The 23,780-nt window shown below is 44.3% G+C and overlaps 1 protein-coding gene across 1 annotated transcript in view; it reads right to left on the bottom strand.

Moving 5' to 3' along the window:
• TMC2 (transmembrane channel like 2) overlaps nt 1-23,142 on the bottom strand; it is a 34,789-nt gene extending 11,647 nt beyond the window's left edge. Inside the window, exons 1-15 of the mRNA XM_005435641.3 lie at nt 22,903-23,142; nt 22,543-22,590; nt 20,225-20,558; nt 19,315-19,467; nt 17,050-17,140; nt 16,053-16,134; nt 15,654-15,760; nt 13,831-13,929; nt 9,909-10,051; nt 8,254-8,401; nt 7,620-7,808; nt 5,931-6,110; nt 4,955-5,107; nt 3,464-3,592; nt 408-475 (exon numbers count right to left, since the gene is read on the bottom strand). Coding sequence (XP_005435698.1) covers nt 408-475; nt 3,464-3,592; nt 4,955-5,107; nt 5,931-6,110; nt 7,620-7,808; nt 8,254-8,401; nt 9,909-10,051; nt 13,831-13,929; nt 15,654-15,760; nt 16,053-16,134; nt 17,050-17,140; nt 19,315-19,467; nt 20,225-20,558; nt 22,543-22,590; nt 22,903-22,948 — 1,970 coding nt within the window. The 5' untranslated portion in view covers nt 22,949-23,142. The remainder of the gene's footprint in view (nt 1-407; nt 476-3,463; nt 3,593-4,954; nt 5,108-5,930; nt 6,111-7,619; nt 7,809-8,253; nt 8,402-9,908; nt 10,052-13,830; nt 13,930-15,653; nt 15,761-16,052; nt 16,135-17,049; nt 17,141-19,314; nt 19,468-20,224; nt 20,559-22,542; nt 22,591-22,902) is intronic.
• Nucleotides 23,143-23,780: the final 638 nt, after the last annotated feature.

Raw genomic sequence — 23,780 nt, 5'->3', positions numbered from 1 at the left:
GTTTTGGGAGGTGTCTCTCCTGCCCAGCTGCCTCCAGCTGGCTTCGTGCCCACCCTTGCATTGATGTGTAAGCTCATGGTGCCCCCAGAACCCTTTCTGATTTTTTTTCCCCAGTACATGGATCATTTTAATACATTTTTATCACTGGAAAAAAAATAACCTTATAGAAGTGAGGGTGCTGCAGGGTTTACATGACTGGTTTCTGTTTCAGTCATGCCACTGCTACTCCTCTCGGACACGTAAGCTGGCACTTTTACCTTTCCACTTTTACAGTCAAGCACAGAAAGCCAAACAATGAGAAACCAAAATCCAAAGGTTATTCTAGCTGGCTTGGAAGCTTTCTAACTCCACTGGCAGGTTTTCTAAATAATGCAAAAAGCAAACAAAGAAAAAAGGAAATATCTTACCAAATCATTCCCTGGTTGAAGACCAAACCCAAAACATTGCCGCTAATGTCAAACTCTGCATAGGATGGCTGCATGGGGAAAGAAAGGAGAGTGTGTTGTTGCTAGAGGTACCTGCTGTTTGCTGCTGGGTGTAGGGATACTTATTTACAGCTGGTGGGAAGGGGTTCCTGGGAGGGCTCCCGCTGCATGCATACTGCTTGAATGACCAGCAGCAGTGTGGTGAATGCAAAATCGGAGCTACTGTGCTTTGGACTGCTGCTTCTCTCTTGGCTTGCTGAAAATTGGAAAGATATATGGAGGTGCTTAGAGTTGCTCTGTGTTTCTCTCTCCCTGCTAATATAAAGCCAGCTGTGAGCAAAGGAGCTGTGGCACGGGACTAGATTTTACACTCCAGCTGGTGTATCTGGCTGTGGACTTACAGTTACAGCCTGGTGAAATATTAAATTTTTAAACAGTGATAATGATGAGCTGGAGAGTGAATGCTATGTCAGGTGTATGTCAGGTGTCCCCAGGTCTTGCAGCAGCAGGCTGCTGAAGAATGGAAACAGAGGGCAAAGGGAGAGAAGTATGACCGGATGTATGGCCTCGTAGGTATCTCATGGCATTTGGCTCAGTGCTAGCCAGTAGTGAAAATACTGCTTTATGTGGAGCAACCTCTCTGGTGTGGGTGCTAATGGTGGTAAATCCAGAACAGGCTGGTCTAATCTATTGACAGTATTTGCTGTTTTATAAATTACTATTCTGTCAGATTTGAAGCTACTGTTTCTTCTACATATATCTGCTTTTGTGGGCCCAAAACTCAGGTGACGTTTGGCAGATTAAACTGTGTGTAAATTTTTTCTTCTACATGTTCTGAAATTTATTTTTTTTTACTGCAATGCAGAAAACGTGGTTCTAAGAAATGATGGGTGATGATCTTGAATGATTGAAATGTCCTGTGCAGTATGTCTGGTTTCCACACAATTTGTGTGTACTTAATACTGTCATCAGTTCATAAAGTTGAGGTTTAAGATGTTTGTCTTGCATGATGAAAACTCAAAAGGACCTCAGTCAGTCTTGCTTAGCTGGCTGCTCACAGTTTTGGGAAAGGATGAGTGCAAGTATTGTTTTCTTTGTTCTTTTGATTCCGGTCCATTTCTACTTCAAACCTTTAACTAGGGGTTAACATCGGCTCCTTTTCCCCATGAAAATAAAAACAACTTTCAATGTTTGCTATCCTCTGCCTTGAGTACTTCTGTGTGAGAATGCTGGATTAAACAAGAGACTTATTCACTATGTACATTAGAAAAACACATGCACGATTGTGCTGGTGCCTGTGGCTAGGCTGGGTTAGATGGCCATTATCAAACCATATTTCACTTATTTTCCATTCCTGGGCCAGGGGGAAAAAACCCCAAACCCTACTTGAGCACCAGTAGAGCAATACACATAGCACCAGGAATAATACAGAAGTCTCCCAAAGATGTAGGAGAAAAAGAGGAGGGAAGCCCATGGTGCTGCTTCTTTCTGTGTGTACCATGGGAGTCACTTGGCATGAATGGAGAGTTTTGCCTCTGCCAGATGACAGAGTGCCAATCTTCTAGTGCTGCCCATATTATGGGCTGCAAATCAACACTACTACTTAGCCCTAATAAATAAGCACCTCGCTTTGCTCCCTCTGCTAACAGTCCAACGCAGGGAGCTCAAAGGCCTACCTGCTGGAGCATGTTAGTCTGGTCATCCCTTGACAGATGCTGAATGGGGTTTGTTTCTCAGTGCAAAATTGCCTCACAGCCTGCCTGGGCTGATGGCATATGCCAGGGAAAAGGAGAGAGAGAAGTGCAGAATAAGCCCTAAAGCAGCTTTTTAAGAATGTCACTGAGAGGTGGAGGATGGCTGGATGGATGTACAGGAAATATTTTGGGGGTTTTTGTTGAGTGGGGTTTTTTTGGTTGTGTTTTTTTTTTTTAATACACTGAGGAGTGTCTGCAGGACAGAAGAGTCTTCCAGTTATTTGTACAATGGAGATATTAAGAATGAAGAAAACCCCATATGATATTTCTAAAGGTTGATTTGAGGAAAGCATCTTAAAAAAATAAATAAATCAAAGATGACTAACAAAGTGAGAGGAGGACATGGCCAGGAGAAGGAAACCAGAAGCTTCAACAAGACCGTGATTGTGAGCACATGCAATGGGAGCAAATTCACGCCGCTTGGCTGCCAGGTGGGTCCTCCGAGCTCCGAAATCCCTCAGCCACACTGGGAAACATCCTCTGCCTCCCCCAGAAGAAATAGAGAGTTCCACAAGCAGCAAAATGCCTGTTGTGCTCCAACTCCCTGTGCTTGGCCAGGCCCCTGTAGATACCTGCAAAGCTTCCTCTTTGCTCTTCTCCAGACCGCTCCTGGAAACCCCAGTATGACAGCTAGGCAGCTCGTGCACTGCTATTGATTGTAATCTTGCAAGATATCTCCATATGGCTCTGTCTGAATCCACCTGTTTTTGTCACTCCTTACATGGAACAATAGACTTTTTTCATTATTTTCTTCTGGATTCGTGCAGCTCCAGTACTGGCTGTTTTGGTAATATAGCCTTCATGAACAGCAGAGAGCCCGGCGCTGTTGTGTGTTAGGCGTACACGAGAGGGGAAGGAGCTGCTCCTTGCTCCACTGCAGCAGGAGTAACACCAGCTTCTAGCATCGATCAGAGGACAGTGCTGTGAGTAACACAGGCTGCTGCCTGTGCAGTGGGCAAGGAACAGGAAGGTCTGGGGCTTTGAGAAGAGGTACAGAGCGGCCCAAAGTTTTGGGGTTATAACAACTGAATGAACATCAGATTAATTTTTTTAACTCAACTTCATATTTTAAAATCCTAAGGTGGGAGAGAGAACTACTTTTTTTGTGGGTTTCGTTCTGAGATGGAACAGATTGATCCAGAGAAGTGATGCAGAGACTACCTACACCAATTAAATAATCAGATAAGATTGGAGGACCACTGGAAGCATTCAAAACCAATTTATAACATTGAACAAATGGCCATAAATTACTTCTATCTGCTCAGCTATAAGATGCTGACTTACAAATCCAGCCTCTAGGTCCCAGCACCAACAGTAATTCACAAATCTGACGAAGCAAGCTCGGATGAAATCGCCCACCAGGATGGTTATGTAGGTCACCAGGATATCAGACACAGTAAGCCTTACGAACTCCTGCAATTTAAAACAAGGAAAAAAAATTAGTTCCTACAATTTCATTAGCGCATTCAGGACGGTATTTTTTGTAAAGCCATTCATCTTTATATGACAGTAATCTACTTCAGAAAAGCATGCCATGAGCAAACTCCCTGCCTGTTTTCAAACGTTCGGCGGTGCCTAAGCCTTACTCTGTGCTTGGGAGCCACGAGCTCTGTTGCAGCCATTAGCCTTGATAGTTGCTGCTAGTGTTATTGACTGCACTGTACATTGTGGCAGCGCATAAAACAGGAGCAGAATGTCAATGCTGCCATAGTGCTGGTTGTGAAACATATGTACACCGAGGGTTATTTTGACTGTACATAGGCCTGCTATAGGGCTCAGTTACGTAAACTTCACCTGGACTTCTGAGGAAATTGCTCAGTTTTAAACCAGAGCTGTGAGGAAGTGTAGAGAGGGCAGATGTGTAAGACAAGAAGGGTAAAATGGCAAGCAGCAGTGAGATTTGTAGGACAGGGATAGCTGGTGCCCTAAGGGTTCAAAGGAAAAGCCACAAGAAAATGTTTAAAAGTCTGAGGGGAAAACCCAAGGATCTGGAGGATGACAGCTCAGCTGCACTGAGGATCAACCCCTTCCAAGGAGCGATGGTGGCTGGTCTTTCCTCACTTGGCAGAAGACTACTTGTCTAGTGAAGACCCATTGGGTGTACACAGCGATGCATAGCCTCGTAGTGTGGTAAAACCTGGCTATTTATATCAGCCAATAAATAATTGCTTTTACTTTTTAAGTTGTGCATAATCTGGCTGCAGAACTTCTTGGTGCAATGTGAAGGTTGTAGGGTGGATTTGTGAGGTGAAACTCTGAGGACTTGAAGGTCACCCTGCATGCATTTCAGAGGGGTTATCTTTGCCTAATTTTGCTCTTGGTCCCCTGGCCTCATGATGCTTTAGAGGTTGGGATGTGTCAGGAGTTCCCTTGAAGTATGTTCTCTGGCTGGGTTTTTCTCATGCTCCAAAGCTGCTCTGCAATGCAAGTTGAAGTGCAGCAATAAGTGGAGAAGACAGGTTTGCTTCAAAGGTACAACTGTGATCTGAATGAAACCATGATGCAGGCATGGCTGCAGCCTGCCTGGCCCTTTGTGCTCTTCATGGCAAGTGGCACGGAGCTGTGCATGCCCTGGGCATTTCCAGCTGGAGTTCTCACCACCATGTCTTGAGAACTGTGCTCAAAAACTTACACTGCCTTGGTGCTGCTATGTGAGAGTTGGGAAAGGAGATGTCACTTGTGAGGAAAAAAATTAATCCTGGAAATGCTAAAAACATCAACAGAAACACCCACCCCAAACCAGCTGAGAGATTGACTACATAATGAGTTCCTTACGATGCCAACGGTTGTCTCCCAGCAGGGTCCCCTGGGCACATCTGCGGGATCAAGGAGAGGTGGGGCGGCAGTGCTGCCGTTCCCCATGGACGAGTTGTGGTGGCCAAGCAGCGTCCAGTGCGTGATGTTCCTCACCACATCCTCTTCAGCCAGCTGAAACAAAGAGACCCACACCCCCAGCTGAAAACATCAGGAAACAGGGGTTTCAGAGGACGTGTTTGGAGAAACCCAAGGTGGTGGATTCCCCTCTCTTCCCTACCAGTTGCCACCCATCATATAAACATCTGCTGGCAACAGCACAGAAGCTCCTTCCATTTCGCCAGAAGCAGGAGAGCAGCAACCCTTCCAGAACAAAAGCAGATGGGGGCACTATGTGTTTTGGGGAGCTAGCAGCCGGCTCCCTGCACGTGGAGCAGCCCAAGATCCTCCAAGACTGCTGTGTGCAGAGGGAGCCTCCACCCGCTCCTCCTTCCTCACTTCGTAATTTTTCAGGGCAGAGCAAACCACCCCAATTCCTCCAATTCTCCTCAGCTTAAAACGGAGTCATTTTTTCTGAGGATCAGTTAGACATTTATCCTTTCCTGCAGTTATCTGCCTGCAACACGCTACCAGGATAATGTTAAAGAGGGGAGGGCAGGAGAAGAGGATTATAAACTATATCCTCAAGGGCTGTGTTAATAGAAATTGAAAATGGTGTCAGACGGAGAAAAAAATCGAATTACCCTAATGTGCCATGATTATAGGAGACAATAACCACTCTTTTTTCAGGACTGTAAAGAGAAGCCGGACACTCCTTGGAAACCCCTCTGGTCAGTGAGTCTCCCAGGGGCGCTGCAGCTGATGCTCTAGAGGACTGGGGACCGGGGAGCGCCTGCTGCAAAGGGGGTTATTGTCCCTTCTGGCTGTGGGGACAGGCTGTGCTCACCCTTGGCTCTGCAAAATGCTAGTAAATGGGGCTTTTGGGCTCAGCTCTTACTTTTTCCTTGACGTCATCCATCAAGGCCAACAAAAATGTATAGAGGTTCCCAAGGAAAAGTGCGAAGATCCGCCCCAGCTGCCATTTCAGCCCAATGCGGGGATGGTAATTTTCTAGTGCAGCAATGGTTTCAAACAACGGAGGGCAAAACATCCCCAGCAAGGACATCACAATTTCAACCTGCCACGTAAGGAAAACGAGATTACTGCTAACAGTAACAACAGCCACTATCTTACTTTGAGCAGAGCAGGGGCTGCCAGCAACTGGTTGGAGATTTCTGAAGCATTTATAAAGGGGAGGGAGCCAAAGCGAGCTCAGCTTCTGGTTTTGCTTAGTGTGCAGGCAGCACCGCATCAGACTTCAGGGCCAGGCTGCACAGCTTGCTCTTGCAGGAGCACTTTTGCTGTTATCTCAAAGGGATGAGCTCTGAAGAATTTGTTCCCTGTCAGTACAGACTCATGAATATTTAGGTTCTTCAAGACCCTCCTAATACTGCTTACATCAGCTCTGAGGTTCTTATTTTAGTTTTGGAAGCTTGTGCGCATAAAGATAATTAGTCGATGCTAATGTTTATTTTCCACATTCAGCACTTTGCTTTTGCAATAGGCAGTGAAGGATTTGAATGGAAGTACATCAACGACTTAGTTTTGCAGCTCAAGAAAATAAGTCTTAGTAATATTTTTGTTCCTCTCGATGGTGCGAGATGCTAAGTTGTACTGTGGTCAATGAGGTTGTTGGCAAGTCAGTGTTTGCTCAGGCGTGACTTGCAGGCTCTACGGCTTTTTACAGCTCTGCAGTGCCTGTTGGCCTGAAGGCAGCTGTGTCTGTACAGCTGCTGGCAGGGTCTGACTCACAGGTCTCTTTTTGGTGTGCTTTTCTTTCCAGGAGAGGAAACGGTACCCAGAAATGTGTATATTCAGATCTCAAGATACCACCAGAGAAGTCTCAGCCATTAAACTTTTTTTTGTAAATAGAATTTTTTTTCTTTGGGAAAAGTTCACTGAAATAAATCAAAGGATTGTGAGACAGTGCCATCTTGCTAATGTTTTCTGAGGGAATTATGAAAATGCATGGTTTTGAATTTAATTTGGCTTTGATATATAAATAAATGATAATGTATTATATATTATAATTAAACCTTTCCACAGGTTGCAGCAATTTATTTTTTTTTTTTTTGGTGAAGATCTTTCAAGATTTGAACTTCTCATTCCAAAATCAGACACAGAAAAATTTTGACAACTGAAATTTTTCTGCGGATTCTAAAGTCTTTTTCCTCTAACTCAAGATAGATGATAAAATTCTGAGTTTAGCGTTATGTCTGTTCATGGACATTTTTAACACCCAGAGAGCGTCCTCACACAACAGAGCTTGTAAGTGTTAATATGCTACTCGAGGTAGATTCTTTAGAAAATGGTCAGTGTTGTATGTGCTGAAGACCCATTGACTTATATGGTGATTTATTATAAGACTATTTTCCCCCTTCTGCAGGAACGGTTAATTTGCCCTGAAAGCTCTCAATAAGACCAATGTGCTTCCCAGCTAAAACAAGTACAAAGGTACTTAAGGGGGACTTTTGGGCTCTGGTAGGGGATCCTGCTGCCTTGGGTGCTGTACTCAAGCTGTGGCAACAATTAGCTGATCTCCAAAGCAAATTATCACAACAGAAAATTGGAAGCAAAGTTCCCTTACCTCATTTCTTTCATACCACCCAACATTTTGCATTTTGGAAAACGTCTGGGAGCGTTTCACCACGAAATAAATGAGGTAGCCACTCCCACACAAGCAACATATGATGAGGACGTTGGCCAAAACCCGCAGGAACCTCCTCAGGTGGATGTTCTCATCCTTGTTGCTTTCTTGCTCATCCACGATAGACTCCTGAAAAAACAGGGGTGCTCCCAGAACTGGAGTGAGTATCTCACAGCATGGAGCCTAAGGCAACATCTGATGGTTTTCCATCCTATGAAATGCAATCCCATGCTGTTCTGGCTATATTGAGCTCAGTAATTTGTGTTAAGTTCAAACTAAGCTTCATACAGGCATCCCAGTTTGACTGAAAGACATCAAGTGGCAAACAGCTTGCCACGTCCCCAGGGAATGTGGTGGGGAATCACACTCTGAAATGAAACAAACGTTTTTCAAATCCTAAAAAGGAGGTTAGGGTGACCCAGGGCACGGGAGATGGAGCTGCCATGGATCAGTGCCATGCCCTGTTTGTATGGAGAGATGCTGTACAGGTACCCAGGTTTCCCCTTAAACCTCTGCCGTGGCAGGCCCTGGGAGCATCCCCAGAAGCAGAGAGAGACATGCCTGTTAGGGTTACCTTGAAGCTGGTGGTGATGGATGCGAACTTGTTGTCCGCTGTCTCTGGGTTGCCTATGAGGTAGTCCCAGCTGGTGAACATCTTCCAGCTGAAAATGAAGTTCTCATCGTCCCCATCTGCTGTACTTTCATTGGCGTTGCGTGCCATCCTGCGTAAGGATGTGTGCGGTGACAGGGTCAGACAGTGTTTCACTGAGCCACCACGTTTCCTCCAGCTTTGCAAAGCAGCACCAGTGGCTTGGGATTGCTGGCAGGTAAGGAAGGAGCGGGGTGACCATTCTTAGGGTTTGGGTGTAACTGTCTAACACGTGCCATCGGGCTTCAAGTTTAAGGAGAACTGAACTGTTAAATGGGGTCTTCAGGGATATACAGGTCTTGTATTAAAAACTGTAATGTAGAAAAAAACTAGCATATGTGATTAAAGAGGTTAAGGATTGGTTCCACCAGCCAATCCATGAAGAAAGTCTATTTACAGTACTTCTGTATCCTAGGCTACAGTATATGGTTATGGCTACCTTTAGTTAGTTAAATTTATTCAGAAACCACTGGTGCTGTCCAATACACCTGCTGCAACACAAAGTTTTAGTGAGACTTTGGTAGATGCACAATGCTGGAGCCAAAGAGCTTGCAGCAAGTCATGCAGGGAGAGAAAGAGGATTATTCTTGTTAATCAGCATGGGAGCAGATATGGCTTCTGCTGTTGCCTCTCTACTATTTGATCCCTGAAATCCTTCTGTAACTCCCACTAGAGTACCTAGTACCAGTCCCTCAAGGAAAGCAAGACAACAGATGCTGCAATTTCATGGCAAATGTACAGCAAATCCCCATATCCCACCCCAGCCAAAGGCTCAAAAGGCTCTTTCTGCTGCACACCAATAGGGCCTGTTTCAGCAGTGATACAAATCCATGGGCTTATCCTTTCTTGTAAAGGAAGGAGAACCTTTGCATGGTATGTCCTCCAGGCAGAGACAGGTGGTTTTATTTTTCTTTTATTTTTGGCTTTGCAGAGACTGTCTCAGCAGCAAGAAGTGCCTCTGCTGCATCCTCGGTGCCCTGGGGCTGCTGCGGGGGCCTCACCAGTGCTTGGGGACAGTGCACCAGGAGCACAGAGGCTGGGCCCCCACTTTAAAACTCCACTGATTGGTTTAGGGACACATCAAAACCAGTCTGGTGGCGTCTGGCTCTTTTCCATACCCCTCGCACAATCTGTGTGACTCACATTGGTTTTCAGGACTGGTTTTTTTTTGCAATGAAAGGATCCTTTGAAGTTTACTGTAAGTAAACTCCTCTGTCGTGTACAAAATCCACCTGTTTCATGGTGCTTTAGTAATGTTGGTGGAAAGGTTAAAGCAATCCGGAGAAGAGGAGGAGGAAGAAGAGGGATGGAGAAGGAGATGGGAGGGTTCAAAATAATGCTTGTGAGCAGATGGCTAAGGCAGGGGGCTGCCCAGGTCCCCCAGCCGGCCAGAGCCAGGGGTGGTGGGTGCTGAAGCCCCATGCATGAACACAGCAGGCACGCAGCCCCTCTCACCTCATGCTCCCCCCGTCATCTAGCCAAAGCTGGACAGAGCCCTGAGCCATGCGCTTGGAGGGGAACCCAGCTGCAAGGCACAGCTGGGTGGATTTTGCAGACAGAGCAATGCCAGCTGTACTTACGATCTTATAACAACCATCAGGCTGTAGCCAAATACGCTGATCCCAACCATGAAATACGCCATCGGTAGCCTGTATTTTAACCAGCCAATCGTTCGCTGGTTGTTGTAGTAGCCATAAAAGAGTGCTGAGTATTTGATATAGCCCTGGAGGAAAAGCAAAAGCAAACCTTTGCATAAGCTGTGCAGCTTTTCTTCTGCAGGAAAGAAGTTTCTGGTCAAAACTGGAGATTTAAAACAAGGAAAAAAAAGTTAGAGGAATTTTTAGTGTCTTATTTTCATCTGCTTGATGCCCTGTCACCTTTGAGATCCATCCTCCTAAGATGTTATACTCTGAGGAGAGGGGAGAAGAGGGACAGCACGTCAGAGGATACTGGCTCAAAACTGAAATGTAGTTTTTATCCATCACTGTTTCATTCCTCCCAGAAAAAAACCCTCATTGCTCTTTGTGACTGTAGCCCACCTGCTTCTCTAAGCCAGTATCAAACACTCAGATCTTGTACAAATGCTGTAGCAAAGGAGTTTCCCACCATGATACAAAACTTTTCCTTTCAGCTAGGAGGCAGCTGATGCTCGGTACCCTGCAGATTATTTCCTTTTACTGGCTACCACCAGCAGAGCAAATGTAACTAAAGACTAAAATCAAAGCATTTTACTTTCCTGTGGAAAGCAGAGCTTCGATGCAGCATCAACCATGTTGTCTCAAGGAGATTTATTTTTTTGCTGTACAAACTGTTGGACATCCAATGAGTGTGCAGATCTCCTAATCTGCATTAGCAATTTCTCCCTGTTTTACTGTTTTATCTCGTTCAAGTTGATGTGTGTCAGTGCGTATGGTTCTTCTCTATTTTTTTGCCTGTCATCTTTCAGCCCATAAGTTAAAGAGCAGTTAAACAGTCTGGCCATGATAGTTGAGCAAGCTCCCCTCTGATCAAGCCTTTGGGAAGACCCATACTGAGACATAACTTGGAGCTCATATCAGAGGCTGTGTAATGGATCTTGTGTACAGTCATTGAATAATTTACATGGGAAGGACCTCTGGAGGTCACCTAGTCAAACTCGCTGCTCAAAGTAGAGCCAATTTCAAAATTAAGTGCTGTGGCTCAGGGCCACATCCATCTGACTTTTGAAGATCTCTAAGGATGAAGATCCCACAACCTTTCTAGGCCTCTCTTCCAGTGTTTGACCACCTTCATTTAATCAATTAGACTAAGCTCCCCCAAAGCACTAGGTCTTTCATTCCTAACCTAACGTAAAGCTTCGGCATCCCTTGGTGCCACATGAGCTGCACGTTTACCTGCACGGAGCGCAGTGCTGCAGGCACAGGACAGCTCTGGGGGTGTTTCTGGCAGCGCTGCTGAGCCGCTCGCGGAGAGGCAGCAAGCCCGGGACTGGCACACCGCAGCACGGCTGCGGGGGCTCATAGAGAGTTATATCTAACGTGTGCTGGGCAGGTGTGATGAAAAGAGCCACGTAAAATATAGTGTTCCCGGAAGGCACCAGTGAAGTTTTTTTTTTTTCCTTAGGTTGTAATCCCAAACCTTTGTCTTGATTCATCAAATGGTGGGGGCTGAAAAATGAGTTCCTCTGCTCACATCATCCAGTATGTTCTTTAAACTCCTTTTGTGAGACGTGGCGTCTGGTGTCCAGGTGAGATTTATTCCTTTCTACTCCTCTAGAAATCTATGATGTGACCTCCTTGCTGTCAAAGCATACATTTCCCCAGCTTCTCTTTCTTGCGATGTATTTTTCAGGATCACAGTACTGACTGCGTTTTATGCCCACTCTGAAATATGTTTCCCTGCTGCACCTCTCCTGTGGAGCGCGCTGAAATAAGTGTCTATTCATTTCCAAAGGGCAAGCCTCTGGGAAGGGCTTCATTTGACATCTTCTGGCTGCAGGTCATATAGGTGTACATTAATGCCCTATAGCTACAGATTGCTCCTCAAGCTTGTGTGATTGCTCCCTGGTGTCAAGCAGCCAGGGAGTGGGTGTGGGATGGGGACCTGTGTGGCAGAGGGGTTCAGAGGATCAAGGCCTTGGTGACACCAGGGGAATGCAGACGCATGTACCAAGCCACAGGCAGGACACTGGCAGGCCATGGTAGCCAGCCTTTCATGCAATGGTACAGCCTTATTCCAGAGCGTATGTCCTTACTAATATGTATATAGTTTATGGTCTCCCAGATAAAACCAGCAGCTGCAGTTCAGCAACAGTCCTGCAGGGTTATTTTTTGTTTGTTTTGGGTCTTATTTGGTTGTGGGGGTTATTTTTGGTTGTTTTTGTTTGTTTGTTTGTTTGTTTGTTTTTCTGGATGAATGAGTTTAAATGCTGCTGCTCGTATTTTACAGCATGCTGCTCAAATGAGCTTTTCATTCAGTGCAACGTTATTCAAAATGTTACTAATTCACCTCTGAATTTTGGGCTCTGGCAAGTGGGTGAAAGTGCTGGGAGAGCAACAGCTGAAAGGATCCTTGGCAGAAAATGGGTAGTGGATGAATGTCTGGCCCTGTCAAGTTCCTGGACACACCAGTATTTGAAACTTAATAAATTAATTTAAATAGTCTGGCTTACATTAGTTACTGGGAGGAGGGGGTTAGCTAAGGAAACGATGATGGTATTTATTACAGAAGGATGGGGTCCCATGCTTGTAATATGTGGCCCAGCATCAACAAACATTTAAAAAACATTTTCAGATCCCAAGGTATTAGCCACAGCAGAATGTCACCACCCCCTGCACATATATTTTTCTTTTTTGTGTCATCCCCTAAGAACGCTTAATTGCTTTGGCCTAAATCTTCAAAGGCAAAGAGTAACTGGGGTGGGGTGTGAGCTGGGCTGCAGCCAGGCACTGGCAGGCTGCTGGAAACCTGGGCTTTCCCTTTGGGTGCAAGTCCTAAACTTTGGTTCCAGCTTCAGGCTCATACTGGTATTTCAGGGCACCGGGGATGCGGGGAGCAGTCCCCTTCCCAAGGTTATGAGCAGCTTCAGTGGTACGGCAGGTGCTCCCTGCCCATGAGAGGACCTACAGCTCGAAGTCACCTTCTGGCTGCCTGGTCAGGAGCAGCTCCCACGCCTGACCTGTGTGCTGGCTGCTGTTCTGGTTGGGAGTAAAATGGCTCTTGTGCATAAACAATACTTTGGGTTTTTTTCAGAATAAAATTCTATATTATGAATGCGCGATGATGATCTAAATTTCTATAGATTGTTCTAGATACATTTAAAATACAGCAGAAATGTATTTATTGGGTGTTTTTTCCTCTGAAAAAGGAGCTTTTTTTGCCTGACTTCATGAGGCAACTATGTGAATGTCATTTAAGTGACATTGGGGGGCAGTTTACATAGTCACCTGCTTCTACTAATGCTCGTAGAAAAAAATAGCGTTGGCTTCTTGCGCTTCATGAATAAAAATACTGTGTAGGTGAAAGGACATGGGGCTCCTAAATTGGCTTTAACTTTCTGCAGTGTGGAACTGTATAATTCCACTGGCCTTAGTGGATTTTACTTTGCCCTGTTCCACCTCAGTGACTGTATACAGACCTGTTTCAGGTGGTGTTAGCCAGCTGTGTTGGGATGTGATCTGTCCCCTTTGGAATAAAAGTGCATCTCCTTTGATCCTGCACACCTGAGAAATATATGTCTGTATGTGTTTGTGTGTACGCACATGTGACAGACCATCCAGCACATTTATATATGTAAGTGGTTCAAATCCATATGCAGGTGCCTGCATGAGCACATGCTATTTTGGCCATAAATCTCTGGAGATCCACAAAGATTTTGTGGCAGCAGGTGTCATCATCTTCTGGAAGAAATAGGTGCATTGCTGGTTTATCTTGGAATAAATTCATCCCTGTAGTGCCACTAAATTCTGAAGGGTTTTAGGAGGTATTCAACTGATCTCTTATGATAAATGCTCCTGTGCTTACCTCAAAATCCCAAAGAACTGAAAAATCCATAGCTGTTGCTTGTTCAGCCCGGGGTACAGTTTTCCTTGGCATGCTCCCATATGGCATTCCCATCAGGACCTGGTGAACATTAATAATAGTGATGCATATATAGTATAACACATTTTACAGTGTTTTGCAGTTTGTTTTTTTCTTAATGAGTCCCTTTTGGTTTGCTTTTGGTTGGTTTTCCTTTTTCTTGATTTTAATATATATTTTATTCCTCAATACCAGACCAGCAGTTTAAAATATTTAGAATTAACTTCACCCAAATAACCAGAGGATTTCTCTTTCCCTGGTAACATCCATTGCACAGGAAATACTTTGCCAAGGAACTGTATCCCTCAATGAACAGCTCCAGTTTAAATGTCCTTAGTTTAGCAAGAAGTTCTTTGCTTGAACTTCACGGGTCTAATGCAATAAAGGGATTAGTTTTATCTATTTATGCAGGACTCCTCCTTCGAGAGAAGTCAAGAGCACTGGGTTGATCTTGCAGTATATTTTGTATTATATAGTCTTGAATTGAAAAATGATCCAAGGTGAGGTGAAGAGCAGTTAGGTTTGAGCAAAAAACATATGGCAAGATGATGCAAAGACCAGTTTTCATGGCACAGCCTCTCCTGATAGCACCACCCAAAGCAGGTCTTGCAGCAAGTCCAATGGCTATTGAAGTCCAAAGAATGTCCAGGGCTATGGAGAGTTAATAATATATTTACAAGCAGAGTCTGACTGGTGCCTATACCAAAATATCTCATTAGTATTCATAGCCTACAAAGGTCCTAGCATATAATCTATCACTTATTTTTTAGGGCTATCTAATTAATTTCAAAATCATTTATGAACTAAATGTTTATTGCCTCGCTATTCTCCATATTGTAACAGCTCAGTAGGCAATGAGTAACAGTATGCATACTTTAAAGACGAAAGCTGTTTAGTCTTCTACCATATGCATAGTTCCATACAAAATACATTTGTATTGTTCAGTGCTAATGGTTATGTCTCTTCACCCTGGGAGGAAACAGAGCTTTCACTTTCCATAGTATGAGCAACCACATTAAGGAGAACAAAAGCATAGTCCTCAGGAGAGACTCTGTGCTGCATTTTTGCTCCATAAAAATCTGCATTGAACAGAACAGATGCCACTGTCTGCAGATTGCACAGCCTTTAAAGACTGCACTGAGTAATTTAGCTGGGGCTGTAATGGCTACATTAAAAAATTCTTCAATAAACATTCATATAAAGTTGGCTATGAGATCCTTTCCATTCTCCAAGAACAGCGAGAAATAGAAAAACTAAAAATAAAACTGTTCCTTGTGAATCATCGGAATTAGCGGTACAGAAAAGAGATATTTCCCAAACAAATGTTAGTTGGCAAAGTGCTCGGAAATCGTTCTTTCCCTCCACAGCTTCTCCTGGGGGGCTGTGCCCCTCAGAGGGCTCAGGAGCAGGGAGTCCTTAATCACCTGCTGAGCACACCCTTTCTCTTATGGCTTTTACGGACCTGAGCTTGTACCTAGGATTCATAGGCCATGTTTTTCACTTCAGTCAAAATGTAAAACTAGCCTTAAATTAGCTTTTTGAACTCCTGTTTTAGCTGCTGGGTTGGCAGGAGCTTTGATAGCATTTTAGGTATCCTGATTTCAATCTGACTTTTGCTCCTGTGTCAGTAACAGTCTTGTAAGTTGTTCTTTGTAAATTATTGTCCTTATACATTTCATTTTTCTAAAGCACTGTTTGTGCTATGAATTCCATGTCCATGTAAAGCAACGGGTGAGATATTACAGAAAGGAGAATTAAGCATTTACCTCTGGAATTATAACTAGTCCAAATATTAACCCAAAAAGGACAAGATTCACTCCATACATCCACCGCAGAAATATGAAGTAGGAAGCGACTGAGGAGCCAAAGTGACCTTAAACCAGAAGACACTTCATCGTTAGGAGTTTAGAAAGGTTAAACTGTTCCCAGCAAGATCTGCACCCCTTTACCCTCAGGACTTCCCAGCGTGTTGCCCCAGAGCTTCCCAAGAGTCCCCACCGCTGATGTAGACAGCAAAGCCCAGAGCTGCCCACCGTGCGTGCTCCTCGTTTGGCTCCGGTGCCAGGGGTGAGTGGGGACTGGGGACCAGGGGGCTGGAGCGTTTTTTGGATGAAGGCAAAGCTGTCTTATAAAACAGCTGCCACTGTACAGCAACTTCCACTTACTCTCCACTTCTTTTATCTTCATCTCCCAGGGTATGCACTGGGTTTTAAAATTGTCAAAGTCCCTCTTAAACTTCACCCATTTCTGAAACAAGACAACATGGCAGTGAGCAGAGAGGTGCAAAAAGATTGTTTCACCTGCACAGTTTCTAACACCAGGGCTTCGTGGCATTGCTACGCGGGGGTGTAAAGTCCCAAGCAGAAACTCTGGTCTGATCTTTTGGACTGTTTCAGAAACTGCCTCCAATCCAAAATCCCTCCTCCCCAAATTGTTCACCTTTATTATCTGAGTTTTAACCTTCCCAGGCTTTTGGAAAGGTGCAGTTGTGCTAGGGGTTTACCGTATTATATAAGGGTGGAAAATTCAGACCTAACTCTGGATTGAAAGAATTGATGTGTAACCAACTCTATTTAAAACAAAAAAAGGCTTTGATAAAATACTGAGCTTGAATCCTTCCTCATCAAATCGGTGCCTAATTTCCCATTGATTTCATCCTCTCAGGCCTGGCTCCCTTTTTCACTTCTCAATATAATCTCCATGACAACATGCAACTTGGCTACCAACTTCAGTCTTAAACGCAGTCATCATTCTCCCTGTTATCTCCTCATTACTGGGAAAGATGACATTTCACAGGAGTCCATGGGGCAGTGCAAAGGTTCAGCATGGCCCCTCTCCCCTTGAGGGGTACCTTGTCTCGCTGATCAAGGTTTTGGAGGTTGCAACCAGAAAGACGTGGTTTTCCCTGCTCCTGCAAACCCTCCCTTGCTTCAGGGATGGTCACAGTAAGATTCAAGGCAGGAGGGGGGAATTTTCTCCTGTTCTTTCTGTAATATTCATAGGTTTGAAGCTGGCTAGTATTTTTTGGAATGTGGACAGGAAGTTTTATTCTGATTTCCTGGTGTCTCTTTTGCCAAATACAGGTTAATAAACTCTACCAAAGATGTGCTGAATACATAACCAGGCACCCGAGCTTTCCCCTGGCATCTTTGTAGCACTTACCTTTGCCATCATCATCTTATATGCGTACAACTTCTTGCCCTTCCCTTTTCCCAGAGCTCCTTCAAACTTCTCTACAAAAGCTTGTGCCTCCCTAATTGGAAAATAAACAAGCAGGTTATTGAAACAGCAAAGAGGTCTAGCTTTTTCACCTCTGCCTGCACCAGTGGGAAAGCAGCTGTGCTCGTGTGGAAGTGGGGGCTTGGTCTCTCTCCACACCCTGTGCTGCACCTGGGGTTCTGGGTACTGTCTGCTGGTGGTGTTGCTGTGCCATGTAGAGCTTATGTGCCCACCTGGGGCTAGTAACAGGTCCCCAAGCACTCATGTTCATGCAGAGATGTGCCCCACAACTTGTTCCACACTTCTTCCTGGATGTGACCAAGACCCCGCCTGTTCCTCTCACTCCAGAGCCCTCCCACCCCAGCATGCCTGCTATAATTTCTCTCTCCTAGTGCATCGGCCAAGGAGAAATGACATTGTCTAGTGAAGCAAACTCCAAAAGGATGCAGAATTTCCCTCCATGAACACCTCCTAGGATAAATATCAGAGATGTGCAATTGGCCCAACAGGATAATCTCAGTGCCAGAGAAAGGAGTGTACGCTAGGCAGGAGTACAATCAAGCCGCAAATTCAAATTAGTTTTAGAATAGAATTTCTAATGGAATACAGAGAAAAGAACCTAGGTAGATGCTGTTAGAGTATGTTGAGTTTGTGAATAAAATTTCATTGTATATTGGTGTTGCTAATACATTGTGAGAAAAGATGAAATTTCAGGAGTTGGGAAGTCTTTTGCAATCCTAAACCTGTGGGAAAGATGGACTTGACTTGGTAGAAATAGTTGGCTAGTTCAGCCTGTAACTGTGGGAAAATCACCTGTGAGTTTATTTGCAAACCTGAAGTGAGATTTCTAAGTCCTGAACATACTATTCACTCTCTTTGTGTTTCACATTTCTCATCTGCTCGGTGGGGCTAATCATTTCTTCTCTCAGGGCTGAGCTTGTGCAGCCAGATTAACTAATGAATGTACAGCACTTGGAGCCTTTCCGGAGACCCCTGAACAAGAATGCAACAATTTTGTTTAGGTTCATTAGCAGGTGGTAATGTTTGCCATGGTTCAGGAATAAGATTAAAGGGTGGAGGTATGTTATAAAACATGATCCTAGGCAGAATTTTAGCCAGGATCCTACACCAAAGGGAAAATATGTCAGAAATAATACTGCTTTGCTTTTTTTTTTGTTGTTTCCTCCCTTTTCTTTTCTTGCAGAACTTTGGACTTTTAGGGTCATAAGATTTTATTTGTAATGAGCTCAGGTTCGTAGCATGCCTGTGAGATAGAAAAGCTGCTCTAATACAGTTTCCCTGTGTAGATCTTTACCCAGACTTTTTTAGAAATAATTGGCAGTGTTCAAGGCTCCTGATTTTAATGGACAATGGAGCAGGTCTTGGCCTTCAAGGTGTAAAAGAGAGAAGATGAAACACACAGGCCTTCACAGCCTGGTCACTGCAACTCTGAGCAGCTCCTTGGCAAACATGGAGAGGGGCGTCACACCTCCCCCAGGGGCTGTACATGCCTTGCAATGCTATTTTGAAAGCTTTCCTGGTAGAAGGGAGTTTCAGGGGATTTTTAACCAATAGAGCCAGGATCTGAATCATTGCTTCAACATGGGAATAGTTTGTTATGAGCCATTCCCTGCTGACCTGTGGATTTTGATTTCCTTGGTCTGCCCTGCCCTGCTGCCCCCGTTGCTCTGCACTAAGGGGTCTCTGCAGCCGCCTGAGTTCTTCCCACATTCAGCATGGGCTGGGTGGCAGTATTATCTTTGCTCCATAAACCTCTGCAAATAATACAGCATTTTTTCCAAGCAGCCCCATGTCAGGAGTGCGAAGTAACATGGCACTTTGCTGCTCTGATTTCTGTTTGACAATGGGCATTAATAAGCAAACCAGGCACAGAGTTTGCTTTAACAAGTAGCCTGACAGTAGCGAGTCATTTGGTTTTAAATACAAGGGTAGGATGACCTGGCCATGGATATCAGTTGAACAGATTTGCACTTTGTCCGTTCTTTGGTTACAGAGGCTGAAAATCAAATTCCTCATTTTAACTCTGATAATTTAAACCCAGACAGGCTGACCAGGCTCTGCCGGTCACTTATGATGGGACTGGGGTGTTACAGTAGCAGCAGCAGACATGCAATTTCTAGGAAAGGTAGTGCGCATCCGGCCATCGGAGATGACCCAGGGGTGTGGGTTCCTGGTGTCATGGGTTACCTGAGCACCGAGAGCTTCTTCACCATTCTCCAGGGCTTGTTTCTCATGGTGGAAATCAGTTTTTTCTTTTGCTCCACCTGCTCCATCAGCATTGCAAGCTCTTCCTCTGACAGCGACTCCTCGTCAGATGAGTTGGAAGAAGCAGAAGAAGTACTGGGAGAGACACAAAATGAAGGGCACAAAATAGAAAAACTGGCAAGAGTTAGAGGGAAGGTCTTGCTTGGGGTGGGCACAGTGCTGGTGGGCCCCAGGGATCCCACACTGATGTGAGCATAGTGCCTCACTACCCCCCGGCTTGGTGTGATGCCAGCACGGCCCCTTTGCACTCAGGGCAAGGCTGCTTCCAGCCAGGATAATGAAGAGGCAATTGCACTCCACCATAACTTGCCCAGCACTGTGCTTTGGACCATGCTTCAGCTACAGTAGCATCGCTTAGGGGTACAGCTGGCTCTGGAGAAATGTTTTTCACACCTTCAGAAGGAAATGGAAGATATGGAGAGAAGCAGGGGGCTGGGACAAGCAAGATTTGGAAGAGGAAGAGACTTGAAAACATAAGAGATCCATATTAACCTAAATGTTTCCATAGACCAACTAAACAAATGTGCCCAGATCTAAGTCGCTCAAGCCGTCTTGTTTAAGAGTGCTTCTCTGCCCCTGGCTGTAGGTTTTAGGACTCCACTGCGTGCACGGATCTGATCCTGGTTGAGAAAAGGTAATGACAGAAGACTTTGGAAGCAGTTTGGTTGTGTGGCATTTTACACTACTGTTTCCCACTGTTGTATCTCTTTTGGGAGAGCAATAGTTTATTCACAGTCTATTGGTTTTGTAGTTCTGACTCATACACCACTGGCACATCTGCTACCCCTGCCAGTCTGACATAAGGCACCACACTCAGGGATTGTTTAATTACCTGTTTTTCCTGTCTGTCTTCTGTTTGTTCTCCCCCCCCTTTCCTTTCTTGTTTGTTTTCTTTACTTTGTTTGCTGACTCCTTTTGATCTTTGGTAGGAGCCTTTTTGCCTGTCTCTCTTGGCTGAATTCCTTTCTCTCCCACCTTTTTTCCGTCACTATTATTTCTTTCGTAGTTTTTTCTCCTAGAGGCTCTGTTTTGTTCACTACAACTGTCTTCCTCTTTGCTCTCATCTTCTTCTTTGTCATTCTCTTGCTTTTTCCTTTCAAGTCTGCTTGCTCTGCCAGTTTTCCTGAGGGGCCGTTTCTTAGGTGTCTTGTCCTTTACTTCATCTTCTGTAAGGGATAAAAAACAAGTACTTTGGGAAATCCATGGCAGCAAAATAAGGATTCATCAGAGAAGTGCAGGCAGCCAGGATGCCTGATACAAACCCTAGCGATGTCACTGAGCAGATGTTTGTTAACCTGGAGGGGCTTTGTGTTATGCCCTGTCCAAGAATCACATCCAACTCTTCAGTTCTGCAACTCCAATTTAATATAGTATGCCTCGTTTTAGCACATCAGTGACCTCTATGTGACCATAAGAAAACTGGAAATTAGTTACAAATGCAGAAGTCTATCCATCACAGAGCACAGACAGATACCTTGCCAACCTGTAACCACACCAGAGCAATGGAAACAGAAATTGCAGTTAGTTATACAGCATGTAGTTTACTTGTTGGTGCAATGTCCTTGAAAGATGTTTCATTTTCAAGGCTGGGAATGGAGGTCCTTTATGTATATAGAGAAAAGGTACAGCTTAGGCAGCACCCGGTTTTGTTTCTCCGATTTTTCTTTTATATGGTAAAGTCTGTATGCAGAGGAGACAAAACCCAGATAGTCTCTGATTCATGTTTCATTCTTACTGGCATTGCAATCCAAAAAAATCTTTTGTTCAGAAGTCAGAACTGCTTCCAGTTTGAAGGATTGAAATGAAGCGTGATTTAGTTGCAGAATATTATGGAAAGGGGAAAAAAACATTCAAAAAACCCCAAGCGTCTCCATCCCATTTATGACTAAGTACATTAAAATCGAAAGTAAGTTTTCCAGAGTCTTTCGGCTTCCAATTATCCAAAATTTGTGGCTGATGAAAATAAAGTGTTCAAACAAAAAATGTATAACTTTGGCATTGATTTTTTTCCCCCAGGGTTGGAAAAATTGCAATGGAAGAAGGACATTTTACTAGAATGGGATCCAGAGTGAAAAATGAGCAGCCTAAAAGGTGAGGAAAATAGAAGAAAAAGAATTTGAGTATCTGTATTTTTCTTTTGGTGAAAAGTTAGAAATCAGTAACAAGCAAATAGTTTTTGCTTGCTAGTGGTAAAAAAATAGTGGGTGGTGGTTGTCACACTTGTCACTGGGAATGAGAAGGAGCTTTCAACTCATTTCTCAGGAGGCATTAGGTAGGTTTCAGTTACTATTTAATGGTCCTACTCAGCTGAATTTCAGTTAGTGATCTAGGTCAAAGTACCGCCTACCCTCTTTGGGAAAATGTTCATTTTGGGCAGCTAGCTATCATGGTTTTCGTTTGCAAGCTATCAAATGTTAGGTTAAATGTGGAGCATTCATTTGTTACTTTTATCTTATTGCCTTGTTTGCCTGCATGGAAAAGGTGGATATGATTTACAAAAAAAATCCCTGTCATTTTCTAATTACTTTTTCACATTTGATGGATCATACAGACACAGTTGTGCATAATTTTTGCAGTAGCATCTACATTCATATCATATGATCTTATCTTTATTTATTTAGTGTTACAATTCTACTCCCAGTTAATTCTCTTGTTTATTATGCATACAGGGTTAAAGCTGTTTTTAATCCCGTCACTGGTTCTTCCTGATTTTCCTCAAAGCCATCAGTCTGCCTCCAATCAATTTTCATTTTTATCTTCTCATGGCCATGATTAGTCAAGGCATCAGTGTGTTATGGTCTAAGCATTACAGCGAGGGCAAGCAGGACCTCGGCATGGTCCAAAGCGGTCTCAGCCCCACATAGGGTGGTGTTTTACTGCAGTGCCCGGTTTACTAGAGATGAGTGCCAAGGGACGTGGGCTCTGACAGCCTCCTACTCTTGAAGCGTGGATGAAAGGGGACAGACTGCTTAAGAATGGTTGTTTATATATCACTATTGTAAGTCAAACCTCAAGGGAAAAATCCGTTTGCTTAAGAGTATCTCAGGAAACGGTTCCTGTTGCAGAGCAAGTCACAAGCCAGAGAGAAAAAAGAAAAGGCATCACCTCTTGTATTTCAAACAAGACCACATTTTTTAATCTCTACATTACCTTCACTCTCTGCGTCACTTTCGACTTGTCCATCAATCTCTATTCCAGCTGCAAGACAAAGAACAAAGAGTAATTGCATTTGTTGCTGGGATTTACACATGTGATGCTTTACACAGCTAGCCCTTAAGTGCCAGCTGAGCTTGGCAGAACATCACTTATTGATCATACATTATATTCTTTTCCTACAGCGATGCTCTTACTATTTACTTTAGTTTGGCAGACGGACAAAATTTCCCTGCACGAGCAAACTGAAATTGCATGATCCTTGAGAGATGCAAAATGGTGTGCTTGGGAAGTCCAAGACATTTTGTCAAGTATTTGGCAGCATCCAAACTGGAAGGATCTCATAGTGATACCAACCATCTTCCATGATGACCTGTAAAGCACATTTCTTTTTCTTCCCCATGACAGCCTCCCGTCTTTTGCACAGACACTGTAGCTGCTATGCTGCACATGCACGCCCCAGTCATACACAGGTTACTCTCTCTTCCAGTGCCCATGTGCTTGTCTCCTTGGCATTGCAGACAGATGGGTACATCCAGCTGCCGGTGACCTCTTGCTTGTGAGCCATGTGGACAGGGGAGGGCAGAGAGGGGTGGGAGAGGCAGGGAAGGCTCGGGCTCTGCCTCAGCCCACCCAAACACTTTCCCTTTTGCTCCCTTCTCCCCGTGAAAAAAGCACCTGTCGGCATTACATTGCATTTCATTATTTAAACATGAAGGAAAGCCCTTTGGTGGATACTTGGTGGTATCGTATGAAACACAGACACAAGTCACGTCTGGTTCTGACATAAGCATGTGGCTGGAGGTTTTGAAAGGATCAATTTTCTTAATGCCATATTCTTTACTGACCTGCGTCAATCTGTGTAACCCTGTTACTCATTCTCCTGCGCCTTATTAAACCTCTCAGTTGGTGCCCCTTGGGACACAGCTGTGGGTCGCTTTTTGTCCTCCATAACTGTCCTTTGTAGGGGACTCCTAAGCTAATAGATGCAGCAAGGAGTCAAGACACTGGGATCTCTCTTTCCTTTGCTCCTCTGTTCTGTGTGACCTTTGCATACTCATTGCACTTACTGGTAAAATAGGATAGATTTTCCTTCTAGGTGCTCTGAGGCTTAATTAATTAATGTGAGACCCTCATTCGGAAGGTCCTTTAGTACCACAAAGTATTGGATTGCACACTGCAACTTGCAGTCTTTCAGTAGGCCAAGAATAGGTTTGTCTGAGCAATCTCCGGTG

The sequence above is a fragment of the Falco cherrug genome, chromosome 4, assembly GCF_023634085.1.
Source record: "Falco cherrug isolate bFalChe1 chromosome 4, bFalChe1.pri, whole genome shotgun sequence".
Lineage (NCBI taxonomy): Eukaryota > Metazoa > Chordata > Aves > Falconiformes > Falconidae > Falco > Falco cherrug.
Note: the sequence above shows the minus strand (reverse complement) of the source record. Positions and strands in the feature narration are given on the sequence as shown.